This window comes from Diadema antillarum, unplaced genomic scaffold, assembly GCF_040938485.1.
Source record: "Diadema antillarum isolate AM-2024a unplaced genomic scaffold, OU_Dant_1.0 seq00001553_RagTag, whole genome shotgun sequence".
NCBI classification, from domain to species: Eukaryota; Metazoa; Echinodermata; class Echinoidea; order Diadematoida; family Diadematidae; genus Diadema; species Diadema antillarum.
This window is the reverse complement of record NW_027272282.1, coordinates 875,371-891,358: the sequence shown is the minus strand read 5'-3', so window position 1 is coordinate 891,358 and position 15,988 is coordinate 875,371. Positions and strand designations below refer to the sequence as shown.

The 15,988-nt window shown below is 38.3% G+C and overlaps 1 protein-coding gene across 1 annotated transcript in view; it reads right to left on the bottom strand.

The window, feature by feature from the left end:
- The window catches only part of LOC139710690 (ras-related protein Rab-34-like), a 41,920-nt gene that overhangs the window by 23,259 nt on the left and 2,673 nt on the right, over window positions 1-15,988 (bottom strand). The window contains exon 3 of the mRNA XM_071622610.1: window positions 364-531. Within this exon, the coding sequence (XP_071478711.1) occupies window positions 364-531 (168 nt within the window). The remainder of the gene's footprint in view (window positions 1-363; window positions 532-15,988) is intronic.

Genomic DNA, 15,988 nt, shown 5'->3' with positions numbered 1-15,988 from the left:
AATTTTCGCGTGCATTTTAATTTCGCGAATTTCGCAAGTGCCAAAATTCGCAAAAGCTTTTGTCTACACTACATGCATTGAATGCCAGTACCAATTCGCGAAAATTTGTGCCACGAAAAAGGCTGTCGGCTCCAATTCGCGAAAATTTCATGCCGCGAATATATCATGTTTTACAGTACATTGGGTGATATGCAAAGGTCGTCTGGAGGTCAAAGTTCATAAACTTACAGTAGGAGATTCCTCTTTGTTGTTGTCACTCCAGACATACAAGGTATGTAAATCAAAACACAGAGGAGCACCTATGATACAAGATGCACTGGGTGATGCAAAGGTTACCTACAAGTTCATAGTTCACAAACTTACAGTTGGAGATTGAACGGCACGCCCAGGATGTCGAACCTCTCCACCTCAAAGTCGACGCCGATGGTGGCCTTGTAGTCTCTGTCAAAGACCTCGTGGCAGAAGCGGTTGACAAGGCACGTCTTGCCCACCGACACGTCGCCGACCACAATCACCTTGGACACCTGCAAGCTGAAAGCGAAAGTGAATAGATTGGGTTTATTACATCTCTTTTCTTTCTTTCCTTTTTTTTTTTTTTTTGCCTCAGGGTGACACTGCATGTCGTAAACAACACTCGTGACATGGCGTCACCGGTTTGAATTAGGTGATCCGAGTATCCTCTCGGATCACCTTCTGTATCTGTACGGATTCTTTCTTCTTCTTTCTTTATTTCTCCCCAAAAGTTGTGCAGAGGTTAGCTCAGAAAGTGCTATGCCTATCAAGTTCAAACTTATACAATGTATGTATCGTGTCGCAAAGACGGCAATCGAACTAAAATCATGGTGATCAGTCGACCGTGACGTCACTATGACGTCATTATATGAAAACACATTCTCAATCATATCTCATTAATGGAATAGAGTTTTTCAATGAAATTTACGTCACATATACATCAAGTTATGCGCATTCTACTCATATTCTCAAAATTTACATTTTCTCTTAATACGTGCGCGTACGCGCGCGTTAAAATATTTGTACGCTCAAATCGAGCTCAATTTTTTTTTGCACACGTTTCAGACCATTTGGAGCATTTTTTGAAAAATTGAAAAAATCGGACGGACGCGTACGCGCGCGCACATATACGCACGCACAGCTCATATGCAATAGAAATTTACAGTTTTTTCACACGAATCGGATGTCCAAAATGTCAAGGAATATTTCTACCAAGTTTCAAGTCGATCCGACTCAATATGACGTCATACGGGCCCGTCAAATTCAAAATTCCGCGCGTGCGTCAATGGGGATACACAGTGCAACTATGCCAAAAAACCGCCAATTTTAAATCGGATTTTACTCGTCAGGATGGACGGTGACCCCCCATTTTCTTGACATATTCTGAAAACTGATGAGTTGTACATGTCATTTCATGGGTTAGCGATACTGAAAAAATGATTAAAAGATATCAAATTTCTTAATAAAGTAAACAAAGTAAATTTTCAAAATGACGTCATCAAATTTCAAATTCACTCGAGCGTATCTCACTTAAATTTCGCCAATTTTCACCCAGATTTCAGTATGTTGTAGCTTATAAAATGTTCTTTCATTAATGTAAAAACAACATTTTGATTGGATGACGTCATCACCTCGTAAAAATGGCTTGAAAGTATCCTTGTAAAATTTGACCAGTTTACGTGTTATCTCTACGGGAGTGCAGTTTTTCTGGCAGTGAAAATTGACATGACTATCTTTTTCGAGCACTAGCTCACTTATGCTTCGGTGAATTTTTTCCAGATTTTACTATGTTGTAGCTGAGACTTTGGGCTATCGCAAGTGTGCCCTCCATTTTTTCATACAACGTCGGCATCACGTCGAAAAACTTGGTTGAAAAATGGCACGTGGCTTCGATGCAGCGTCATTTTGCTTAATACACAGGGCCTATGGAGCATGAAATAGGTCATTGCATAGCGCATCCGACTCGTAATCCTAAGGTCCCTGGTTCGAGGCTCACCCCTGCCAATATTTTTTTAAATTTTTTAAAACACTTTTTTTCTTTTTTTTTCTTTAGTTAGTCTTAATCTCCTTTCCTAACTTTATCTTTTTCTGTTTTTTTCATGCTTCTGCTTCAAATTTCTATAAAAATAACAATTTTTTCTTTATTTTTCTTTCTTTCTACTACTTTCTGTGCAATAGATGAACAACAACAATGGCTATTAATCCCATATTTTGCACATGTTTTGTTCATGTCACATACATTATTTCATAAAATAACAACTACTTGATCGGACACCATCTTGGGTATGTAAATTAGGGTCAAAGGTCATAAATGTTTCATCCTGTATCTTGGTGAATACATGTCCTATCTCTCCCATATTTTGCACACGCAAAGACCATGTTACAAGAATCATTTCACAAAATAACCACTTTTTGCTCAGATGCCATAATGTCTGTGCAAAGTGGGGTCAAAGGTCATATGTTCTTCTTTCTGTATCTTCATTATGACGTCTAATCTCTATGGGAGTGCAGTTTTTCTGCAAATGAAATTTGACATGACTATCTTTTTCGAGCATATAATAGCTCACTTATGCTTCGGTGAATTTCTCCCAGATCTTAATATGTTGTAGCTGAGACTTTGGGCTATCGTATTTTACCCTTCGTTTTTTCATACGATGTCGGGATCACGTTAAAAACGTGGTTGAATTTAAAGCTTATCTTCAATGTGATGTTTCTTTTCTTTCTGCAACTTTCTTTGCAATAACTCAAGAAAAACAGCGTCTATCACCCTCAAATTTTGCACATGTTTAGTTCATGTCACGTACATTATTTCATAAAATAACAACTTCTTGATCAGACACCATCTTGGGTATGTAAATTAGGGTCAAAGGTCATAAATGTTTCATCCTGTATCTTAGTGAATACATGTCCTATCTCTTCCATATTTTGCACACGCAAAGACCATGTTACAAGAATCATTTTACGAAATAACCACTTTTTGCTTAGATGCCATCCTGGCTGTGCAAGTGGGGTCAATGGTCAAATATGCTTCATTCTGTATTTTCGTTACAGTGTATACGGAATTTGGTACCAAAGATGGCAGGTCTGAATCGCTTTTCTAAATGAGATTCCAAACATCACACGGCTGATGTCCCTGAACACCGATGAAACCTGTATGGTCATGCCTAAATTATGTATTTGTTGCTTTATCTTCGTTATCTAGTGTATACAGAATTTGGTACCAAAGATGACAGATATGACTCCCTTTTCTAAATGAGAATCCAAACATCACACGGCCAATGTCTCTAAACACAGATGAAACCTGTATGGTCATGCCTATTGCGATCAGACCTCGAATCATTGATTAAAAAAAAATCGGATCACCTTAATTTGTCAGTAATGACAAATTACAATCTCTAGTTGTTTTTGTTTTTCTGGTAGCTTAACATGTACAGTGGTACTTCATGTTAAGGTTGACTTTGAAAAAAATCTTTTTGATTAATGACACAAAAGGAAATTTAAAGATAATTTGTGTGCAGGTCGGTGGCAGACTCATCGTATTTGCATACATTGTATTGGGTTGCCACAAATATCAGTATTTCAAGAAAAGCATGGAACTCAAAATTCCATAACTTTTTTTATCATAGTCCAATTTTGACAAAAATTCTAGTATTCTGCTTCATTTTACTCCATATATTGAATTTACATTGAAGATGGGGTGAAACTACTCTTAAACAAACTGTCTAAGCAGGGACAGTATACTTGTACTTAGTGATATGCTGTACCAGTATGTGGTACATGTACCTTTCATCCGATACTCTTCAGACAGAGCTATCCATAAGTTCTGGGGGGCGTTTCATCAACGAGTTCGTCGGAGTTTTCACCGACAAATTTGCTATCAGCCAATCAGACGCAAGGATTTCATTAGCTTTTAACAGTTGTCAGTGTAAATCCTTGCGTCTGATTGGCTGATAGCAAATTTGTCGGTGAAAACCTCCGACGAACTCGTTGATGAAACGCCCCCCAGGTATTACAAAGAAAAGGAGTGAAACACCTGCTGTCGCAACAGGTAGATATCAGTCCCACACTGTGATAGAATTTTCTGTTTTTTCCCAGAACAGACCGAAAAGCTTGCACGTACACACTCTGTGTACAATACCATTCACTACTCCACTCCTACCAGGGAGGTTTTGCTCGGATACAGTCTACATCTGTGATCTAGATGTGACTAAACAAGCATTATACTCACATACACCTGTACACTATTAACATACAGTGTACATTCCTCGGATTCCTGAGCATTCAATTTTCCCAGGTTCCAGTGAAAATTAAATACATTTCTTTTTCATTTGTGTTTTTATTGTTTTCCTCCAGCATATCCCATGAATTCATCTCCACACACCCAAGCAAGAACATCTGTGTACAGTTTAAAGTGAAAACATAGCATTGAACGTACAAGTGTACATTGCATCATTACGGAGGTACAGTAGGTGTTTGGTGGGGATGGCACAAATGGAAAAATGGTTCATTCATTGTTTACAAAGTCAATAGCAAGAATTGTGACCTTTATCAAATACAAGTGTACCTGTGTTAGTTTCACTGCATTTCAGTCGTCACCTAATACTCGTGTAAACAGGATGAGAAATAAAATGGCAAGCTACAATTGTCCCTGATGATGTACAGGTCATTTCTATCTGAACTGATGCTGAAACCCTTTGACCCACTGCTATTAATGAGAAGCGGCTGTACTACAACTACATGTATGTAACATGCCTATAGATGGCAAATTACAAGATTTTGGCAGTAACACCTTTGGACAGATACTATATGCCTTTTTAGAAGCATACATGTACATGTAATATAAAGTTGACATCCCTGCAGGAGTTACATTTTCCCCTAAAGATGCAACACTGAGAAAAAAATATAATATGTACATATGAAGAGTTTGTTTGCAAAAACCGAAAAGTCCATTTTTGAAGATTTTGAAGTAAGGTCTCTGTCATAAAGTACAAAATAATACCTTTTAAATGATATATTGGTCACTACATATAAAGGTACATTTTGAAGTTATGGTCAAATATAAAGAAAAATTTTTATTCTCTTTTTTTGCTTGACCTTTAATCGCAAATATTTCCATTTGGCAAATATGGACTTATCGGTTTTTTGCGAACAAACTCTTCATATTATATATATCTTGAGGGGAAAATATAAATTCTCCAAAGGGCCTGTCAATTGTTAAATTCCAACTGTACACTTGTAAGAAAATGTTTGTTTTATTACAACTGTATATGGTCTGCATACATACTGTATACACACCACTGTTTACAACACATTTTATTCCATCAACCGTAGCCCTGTTGGTAGCCAGTCAAATTCAGAAATTATATCACTTGACTTTACTGCTGAGCAATATAACGATTTTGATCCTCGCTGCATTAGTCATGTGATTGCATGACAATCTACAACTTTGTACATGGCCAATCACTGACCAGTATTCATGCAGACCAGTCAATAATCATAACACTGATAGGGAAGAGACTATGACCTTTAGGGCCTACTCTGTAAAAACATGGCCAGTGCCAAGATTGGCATTCTATAGCCATAAAATGTCACAAACAGTCAAGTGATGGAAGAAAATCAAGATCAGAATTATCACGATGTATCACTTGACTGTAAGATTAATACATCAATTTATGAAGCACAAAACCTTATAGACAGCATGGAAGAATTCTATATTACGTCTAGATAGGTTTTGTGCTTTATAGATTGATATACTTCAGTGTATTATTGAATTACATGTATGTTATCTTACGGTCAAGTTATATCATGCACCATAGTAATTTGATGCTTAATGTGCTGTTTGAATCAAAATCAATGCTTTTGTTCTTCAATTGTATGAGAACACTGACAAACACGGTCTGTGTGTGTGTTTGTAGACTGCAAATGTCTCGTGTAGCTGGCTATCAGATTATATAGTCCATGAAATGGTGCTAAATGTGCAACCAGCCAACAAGGAAACATAGTGTATTCACGGTCACACATTTTTCACAGCACTTCCTTTTGTGCACAATGTTGCCCATTTTGTAGGGAAAGGTTTCCCTGATCTATTGTGTATAATCTGAGTCAGCGTTTATCATTATTCAGTATCAAGATAATGTAATTACACAACAGTGCAATTTGTGTGTAAACCTGTATGGGAGGTGTACTTGTATGTACCAGCAAGTCAAAGCTATGGTGTGTGTCTGTGTGTGTGTGTGTGGGGGGGGGGGGGGGGGGTTACTCTGAAGGATGATGGAGAATAGGGGTTAGGTATGGTACACATTTTATAAAACTACACATAGGAATATAGAGGACATTAAAGTGCAGGATAGCATTATAGATACTGTTTGTACCACAGTGTAGTGTGTACAAGTACACGTAGGAGTACATGTATGGTATGGTGTAGGGGTATGGTAGCACAGGGCATTATTAACCCATTGAGGATAGTTTGATTTTGCTACAACACGCATTTCCCATATAGACACCTGCCCGAGTATACTCGGGACTCGTCCTCAACGGGATAAAATGAAGAGTTGGAGGATGGTGCAGGGTTGCATTTTCCATGGTTTAGTGCCAGGGGCATGGTGTAATATAGAGTGTGGAACCAGTCTACAGTGTAGGAGGACAACAAAATGAAGGAGAATGGTAGAAGACTATCATGGTGTAGTGTAGGGGTATGGGGCAGTGTAGGGTGTCATGGTATCAGTGTACAGTGTAGAAGGCCAACAAAGAGAAGGAGAATGGTAGAAGACTATCATGGTGTAGTGTAGGGGTATGGAGCAGTGTAGGGTGTCATGGTATCAGTGTACAGTGTAGAAGGCCAACAAAGAGTAGGTGGATAACATCATGAAGTAAAGTACAGATATGGTGTAGGGCAGGTGCATGGTGTAATGGAGGAATGGGTCGCAGAGCAAGAGGAAGAGTGTTATCCAGATCTTTGCATTCTGGTGCTGATTTACAGTCTGAAAAACACATCAACGAATTCTGAAAGAGGTTGGTCAGATAAATAGAGCTGGGTCTTATGGTAACATACAAAAAACAGATGTATTGTTCAAATTTGTCACATTAATTCACAAATGAAATGTTATAGTGTCTACCTTTTTTTATGGATTGTCAGTATAAGCAGTTAATGGTGTCATTTACTCAGTGTGGTATAAGAGACTAAAATTTAGCTTTATATTGCAGCCTAAAAACAGTGCTAATGAATACCGGTATACAATATTTCAGTGCATATATATGACAAGAGATTAAAGTTGGGTCTGGACCATTGCCAGTGCATTATGCTATGTGTACAATGCCACATCTCTATGGAAAACAACAACAACAACAACAACAACAACAACAACAACAACAAAGGACTCACAAAATTTTGCCTTCAAGTGTAACATTTGCAATTTTTGAATGGTCAAAATGTTAAACATTTCTATAAAACATGCACAAATTGATAATATCCTTTGTCCAAGTAGTGTGGACAATGCCTAGTCCACTTCAAATGCAGTTGACTACACATGATGTGCATGGGGGGGCATTGCACTATGGGAATTTGGGCAACTGTGTCAACTTATGCAAACACAATCTACAACGTACACTGTACTACAGTAGTATGCTGGATTGGCAGACAAGCTGTCTTCTGTGCAGCTGGCTGCAATGGCATGTCATCTAAAAAGATGTGCTGGAAAATTTCCACTTGTAAGGAATCTGCAAACGGGAGACTCCCTCTTTTAAAAGAATTGGTTGATAAGCGCTGCAACTGATCACTCGCAATGTCTGAGAGTAGCTCACTTTCAACTGGGGATGCAAAAGCTATCAAATCTCCCATTATAAGGATGAAAATATTGTAGAATAACCTATCAAGTCTTAAATGGATAATTATGCTGCACAAATCATCGCTTACGTAGTCTACAAATATGTTTGTAAGTACTAAATTGGCAACTTTGCAAATATGAGTATCAACTATTAGCGAGAGACTTGATGGGACTAGTCAAATTCAATAAACCTGCACAAAATCACACACACACACACACACACACACACATACACACACACACACACACAAATGCTGACTTGAAAGAGAAATCAACATTTATCTTCCAGAAAGTGTTACCAGTCTACTTTGTATAATATAAATCTAACAATTTATAGCCTTTTGACAAATCTGCACAAAAAAAGGGGGGGGGGGGGAAAAAGGATGGTACAATGTATGTGACCAAAGTAGAATTCAAATGAAATTGGAGCCCTCATTCTACAATACTTCATGGGAAATACTAATACCATGACAGTGAATAGATAAATACAGCATCAAATGGCTGAAACAAAAAAGTGGCATCTTGGACTTGACCGGTGAAATTACCACTGCAACATTATTGCCAAGTGATAACAACAGTTTTTAATTGTTTTCATGAAGTCACTACTCTCTCGGAACTGGTTAACTCCCCCTCCCCCCCCCCCCCCCCCCCCCCCCTCCCAAATGTATTCCTTTCCTCAATTAAAGACATCTTATAGGCTATTGTATGCAAAAGTTTTACCACCTCCGGACCGGAACTTTAAAATACCAGTCATATCATTGACAAGAGTTGCCAAGTGGTAACAGCAAATTGCATTTCTTTAATACTGAATATTTCATATGATCACAGAACTCTTCCATTCCCTACAAATGGTTTCTACATTGTACAGTACTTCCAAAATGTCTTCCTAAATGTGAGTTTCAGAGCATCTTCTGGGCATGTGAACATTACAAGCCCATTCATACACATATTATCCTTACTTTTTATCATCATCTTTCTTTTTATGGCATTCATTAGTATCAGCAATAAATCATCTTTGTATCACATGAACTATTGACTACTGCTGCCTAGATATCAATGTTCTGTACCAATGTCCTGTATACATGTACATGTAGTACATGATATGAGACATTAATGTTCTCTGAGTATATACAGCCACTTTCAACCAAATGAGGTACACATATATCAGGGTTCTCGCCAGGAATTTCTTCACGCTTGTCGGCATTTATGCGCGCTGTTCTGGGGGAAGCCTTCGCTAATGCTCAATACAACACAGATGAATCGCCGCTAAAATGCCACTAAATGCGACATTTTCACAGAGATGTAATGAACGTTGTGAGGGGCATATAACTCCATACCTTTTGTTAGCGGCAGTTCATAAATAATAAATGAAAGAGAAGTAGGTGCCGATGGTGGAGGTTCCGATTTCTTTTAGGCCTTTCCTGTTTCACTGTTGCAATAATTAGCCGTCTCTGCATCGCAACTACGCGCGCCGTGTTGCTTTCTCGCCGTCTGCTCGACCACGTGGTAGGCCTATTGCATGCAGATGCGCGAGAAGCGATCGAGAACTTTCGGGACATGGTTGCACTTTCCTTGCTGGGTATACTGCGGTAGTTTGGCCGTGACATCAAAGAGATATCATACAAAAATGTAATGATGGTCATTATTCCGAAGGTTTGTTTAATCATAAAATGAAACGATTCATGAGTACTTCGAAGGTTTGTAATCGAAAACAACAACAACACCAAAGGTCGGTACTACAGATGAATGTTCAAAATAAAACTGATTTCGTTCGAAGATTAACAAACATTTTTTATTTTTTATTTTCCGATCAACGAACCTTCAGAAAGGAATCTATCATCTATCATCGTGATTGCTTCAGAATAAGAAAACACCCTTTTGGGGCCGTTGTTGTATTCCGAAATTATACTGGCAGAACATTCGAAATAACAAAACTGATTTCGTTTGGATATAAACGAATATTTTCTCCTTTATAATTTTTCTATTAACGGTCATTCAGAATTAAGAATGTAGAGTATTATTTTGCCATTATTCTTTCGGAGTAAGAACCCTGAGGGTAAGAAAACTGTAACCATTTTCATTTCTTCTTTATCGTTTTCCGATTAACGATCGTTCAGAATTAAGAATCTAAAGTATTATATCGTTATTCTTTCGCAGTAACGAACCTTCAGAGTAAAAGAAAACTGTAACCGTTTTCGTTGTGAAATGAACGGACATTTTTTAAAATCATTTTTGGATTAACGAACCTTCAGAATAAGGAATATAGCATTATTTTTTCATTTATCTGTCGGAGTAACGAACCCTAAGAGTAAGAAAAGTGCAACTGTTTTTTGGGCAGTTTTATTCCAAATTTCACTGGCAAAACGTTCGAAATGACGCACTGATTTCGTTTTGAAATTTACGGACATTTTTCTTTATTCAATTTTCGGTTAACGAACCTTCAGAATAAAGAATCTATTATTATTTCATCATTACTACTTCTGTCGGAATAACAGACCCTTATAGAGTACGAAAACACGCTGTTTTGTGCCGTCGTTTTATTCCGAAATTTCACTGACAGAAACGTTCGAAATAACAAAACTGATTTCGTTGTGAAATGCACGGACATTTTTTCTTAATCATTTTTTGGATTAACGAACCTTCAGAATAGGGAATCTAGCATTATTTTATCATTAATCTGTCGGAGTAACGAACCCTCAGAGTAAGAAAACTGCAACTGAGTGTTTTGGGGCAGTCGTTTTATTCCCAAATTTCACTGGCAAAACGTTTGAAATGACGTACTGATTTCGTTTTGAAATTTACGGACATTTTTCTTTATTCAATTTTCGGTTAACGAACCTTCAGAATAAAGAATCTACAATTTATTATTTCATCATTACTACTTCTGTCGGAATAACAGACCCTTAGAGTACGAAAACACGCTGTTTTGTGCCGTCGTTTTATTCCGAAATTTCACTGGCAGAACGTTCGAAATAACAAAACTGATTTCGTCGTGAAATGAACGGACATTTTTTCTTAATCATTTTTGGATTAACGAACCTTCAGAATAAAGAATCTAGCATCATTTTATCATTAATCTGTCGGAGTAACGAAAAAAAAATGAATCTTGGTGGCGATAACTGATGCTGGTGTAGAGAAAAACAAAGACAGCTCGCTCAAAAGATGCTTCCTTCTTTCAGTTTATTTTCTTCCCAGTCATTCCTATCGTTCTCCTCCCATGAACCCCTGCCATGCAGGGACGATGAACAAAACAAAATGTTACCGATGCTGCAATGAAAAAAAAAAAAGAAGAAGAAAGAAACACGTCCTCAAAGCAAATTATCTACACTTTTCAAGTTGAACAAATTGATGTTCGTAATGAAGAATAAAAAAAAGCACGACCTCAAGCAGTGGGGAAACTTGATATCATGGCTTGTGGAAATTTCCATGAAATTTCCACGAAAGCCAGGTGTCAGATAAAGAATGTCGCGCGTACTGCCACCTTGCTTCAGTGGTCGTAAACAGCGTGTACATAGCATGTAAACCAACTGGGAACATTGATGAATGATCATCATTTATTTTCTGCCCGTGAAGGCCCCCTAACCCACCTTTTAACAAACCCAAGCCAGAAGCACGTGGAGCATTACGTATACGTTGAACTTGAAAGACCATCATGACAGAATTACTATAAATTTCGGCCCGGAGAAGGAAAATGGAATATTCACGAATGACGTTTACAAATCCATAGAAATTGAAAAGGCTAAAATGGAACGCATGGCTTTTTAGATTAAAAAAAAAAAATAACCCACTGAAACTACCAAAACCTAAATAACAATTTGCATTTGCTTACTCCATCGCAAGTTCTTTTTTCTTTTCTTTTTTTAACGAAAAATGGAGTTAATTTTCTCTCTGCGGCAATGCTTTGAACGCATCTAATTTTGCGTCATTGCCGATGGCCAGCTTCCTAAAGAATTGATACGAATCCTTTCAAATATACGAAATAAAGTCTAAAGATCCTGGATCCTGGCGGTGAATTTCGGTGGTATTATAAATCCTGCTCACTATCAAAATTTAATCATCTGTTCATTGCGCCATTTTACCAACCAACTGTTCCTGAAAATTTCATCCTAATCTGTTCCCAAATTTTGACTTATTTTGCGAAAAAAGAGACAGACAGGCAGACAAACTAACAAACAAACCAAAGCAGCCAAAAAAAAAAAAATACAACCTTTGGCGGAGGGGGGCATTCATTTCATATCGTTTGTTTTTGCGTAACCCGACAACAAGCGTGACAACAAGCGAGCACGTGTCAGCCTTCCTCAGCCTCCTTCGGCCTCCAACCCTCTTAGTCCATGGGCCAGGCCAGATATTGGTACCATCTGAGGTGGCAAAACCTTTTTGGTGTCATTTTGTTTGTCGGGCATAGATATGCTTATCAAGCTATGATAGCATTTCCAAATGAGTAGCTTAGTCATAGTAAATGAATTTTTAACCAATTTGGTCTCGTTGTTATATCCCTATACTTCTGAATCGAAACTAACCGCCATACAAAGAAGAGCACTGTCTTCTGTATGTTCCATAGAGCTGTAAAATGCAGCTCTATGGTATGTTCACAGGTGTTCTGTTGTAAACGCGGTGCGCTTAGTCTTTATACAAGGCAGCGAAGGGAATATCCAAAGGTTATGATGTCCACAGCGCTTAGTCTTTATTCTAGACGGCGAAGGGAATGTCCAAAGCGTATGATACAGTGTATATGCTTTTATCTAAAAACAACAACAACAAAAGCAATTCCTCATGAATTTTACCGTATCTTTCAATTATTTATAATTTTCCGGCGAAAACGCTACGGTGAAAACGCTGATACCACGCCAATGTCGCTTTATTTCCCTCCAACAATGAAAGATAATGCAAAAACAATGTACCGGTACACTACAATACATTATAATAAATAACATTGTAAATGAACAGAGTGATTTTTGTTTAAAACTGATGTATTTGTTGATAGGGTGGTATAAAAACAGTATAGATAATCCCTTTTATGAGGAACTTTAGATATGATAACGGTACATTGGTCTAGATAAAGAACTAAGCGCACCGCGTGACAGCTGTGGACATCATAACCCTTTGGATATTTCCTTCGCTGCTTTGAATAAAGACTAAGCGCACCGCGTTTACAACAGAACACCTGTGGACATACAGAAGGCAGTGCCCTTCTTTGTATAGCGGTTTAGTTTCGATTCAGAAGTATAGGGATATAAATACGAGACCAAATTGGTTAAAAATTCATTTATTATGACTATTCGAAAGCTACTCATTTGGAAATGCTATCATAGCTTGATAAGCATATCTATGCCCGACAAACAAAATGACACCAAAAAGGTTGTGCCACCTCAGATGGTACCAACAACCCATTTTTCGGGTCTTGGCCCATGGACTATCTCTTTCCGTCCTCTCTCTCCCTCTCACAATACACTGTACCGTTGTACACGCACAGGCGGCTGTAAGTGGCCGGCTGGGTGCTTGTGCATGTGTGTGTGGATCCCAAATCAGAGCGCATGTGAGTGAGCAAGTGTGTGATGTGGTGTGTATCAGCAGGGAGGTGAGACCTCCCTGGTATCAGCTAGTACGTCGCTCTGTTGAGCCGCGTTGTTGTGATAGGTGCGATGACTGCGTGGGTAAATTTTTGCACTTGTATAAGTATGTAAACTGCTGCTGCTTTCAACATCTAGCTTCTTTTCTAGCCAGATAATAAAGACTGAAAAAGGCGAGAAATTGGTCCGAACTTAGCTCGTCAAGCAAGTTACCCTTGTCGGCAAGTTCACGCGTGGTGTTACCCTTGTCGGCAAGTTTTACCCTTGTCGGCAATTGCTTCTTCAAACCGCACGCTTGTCGGGGCCGACAAGGGTGATATACGCTGGCGAGATCCCTGTATATTGAACACTGCTTTGCTTAAAATTCAGATGGAAGAGGAGATAATGAAACAAGGAGTTCAATTTTCTTCTGACAGTGAACATGGGCTCCCATTTTACACTAAATACAAATCATACAGTGAGTAGCTGGTACACAGTGTAAACCTGAGCATACACCATATAAATGGACAGTATACATCATACACTGCTCAGAAGAATTCAATGTAGAGTTACTTTATACCGAATGGAGAACAAACTTCAAAGTCTACAGACAGAAAACAAAACAAAACAAAACAAAACAAAACAAAATTTATAAACAAATAACATTTTTTCTGCTTTGTTTGTCTCTCGAATCAGTTGTAAATGAAAGATTTGTCAAAATGTGACAAATGCAACAACTAGAAGATTGATAGTCATTGATAGTCATGTAGAATTCTAGACATTTTGAATTAAAATCTAATGCAATCAAAAGGATGATCACTGTGTGATGTTTACAACACAGACTTCTATGCAGATCCAACTCAAACCCATGAACCCATCCTGAATGACCTACAACATGCTTGTCACCGAACCAGAATATTTACACATACAACGGAAACACTGAAAACAGCCACCAAACAATGCCATATCATGTTACACTTGACCCTGTGTTGATTTCATTTGAAAGGCATGCAAAGATGACAATGCACCAGGCACTTGCAGCTCTGTATTGGCACATTCCTTACATCTCAGCCCCAAGGAGCAACCTTCTTCATCTATTATCTCCTCAAGACATCAGAAAACAGGTACATCAATAAAAAGGCAGGGAATGGAAATAAAAACAACAAATAACATTCCCTTCCTGTCACTGTCAGATCTGTCACACACATCACACTGGGGTGTCGTGTTATTTATCTACCGAGTCACTGCAGGTTGATGTTTTGGTATGGGGGGGGGGGGGGAGGGGCAGGGTTGCAGTTTGGCAAAAACAATCTTTTTTCGTTCACACAGAAGCAAATCATCGGTGTAAGATCTTGCCCCCTAAATTACAATGTGCATCCAGATGATGCCTAAATCCTAAAAAGAACTTTCGAGTGACAGTCCCACTCGATGATAAAACTGAGAACCGAAAGAAATACATACAATGTACATGTACATACATACAAAATTTATATTGTATTTGTAAGCTCATGGTGCCACAATACTTTACAGTATACAACACACTGGAGGTTGACTTGGAATCTGACGGGGATGGGGTTCACAAGAGGTCACACTAACTTTCCAGTTTGTTGATTATCGTGTCCACACGATATTCTCCATCAGAACAGAACTCAGCCACAAGCTTCTTTTTTCATTGTTTTATTGAGTGCAAAACTTGAACAAAACATTTTAGTAAGGCTGCTTTTATCTAAAAACTTTCTGAGGCAGAATCACGATCCTAAATGCGTTTGAGGCATTTTCAGGGGTTAGATAAACGCAATCGTGTTTTCAAACGCATTCAGGGATGCCGTTTTGAAACGCCTTTCAAAGGGCGTTTTGAAACACGTTTGAGACCACGATCGCCGTTCTGTGAGTAGATAAACGCAATGCTGTTTTGAAACGCGTTTATATCTCTTGGTCAAATCCCAGCTGTTTCCGGTTGCGCTCTCTATCCATTATTTGCGTGTGACTGAGGAGGCATGTTTGGTGGTATGCAGTTGACCTTTACTTCCCGGGTCAAACAACGCAAAGCAGCTGCGCAGTGACACCACTCAAATCGCGATTGTATGATGGTTAGATAAACGCGGCTCCCCGAGAATCGCGTTTCAAACCACGTTTGCAAACACCGTTCCAAACGCGTTTTGAAACGTGATTTTCTCTCTCAAGTTAGATAAATGCAGCCTAAGTAAAAAAGATACTGCATTGAAACATATACATTTGTGATGTACAATGTATAAAGTTGTACATAATAAGATATCGGTGTGCACAATGCCTGTACAAAAACAATAAAAATTGTGACATTTTGGTTAAGTTGCTGAGCTACCAAGCCAAACTCTCTTGAAACACAGCCAGAAAATCTCAAGTCAAAGCTGGGGTGCGACATATCTGAAACTTTGCAAAGATTTTAGTAAAATGTAACAGTCTTTACACTTTAATCTTAATCAAATGTTTAAGCAGCATCCAGAACAAAAGCTTTCTATCATCCCCCCTATAACAAATATTGAAGTTAAAGTCATTCACATTTAAACAACATCAAAAATTACTTCAAAAAAATAAAATGCTATCAAATCAGAAGGAAGAAAATTC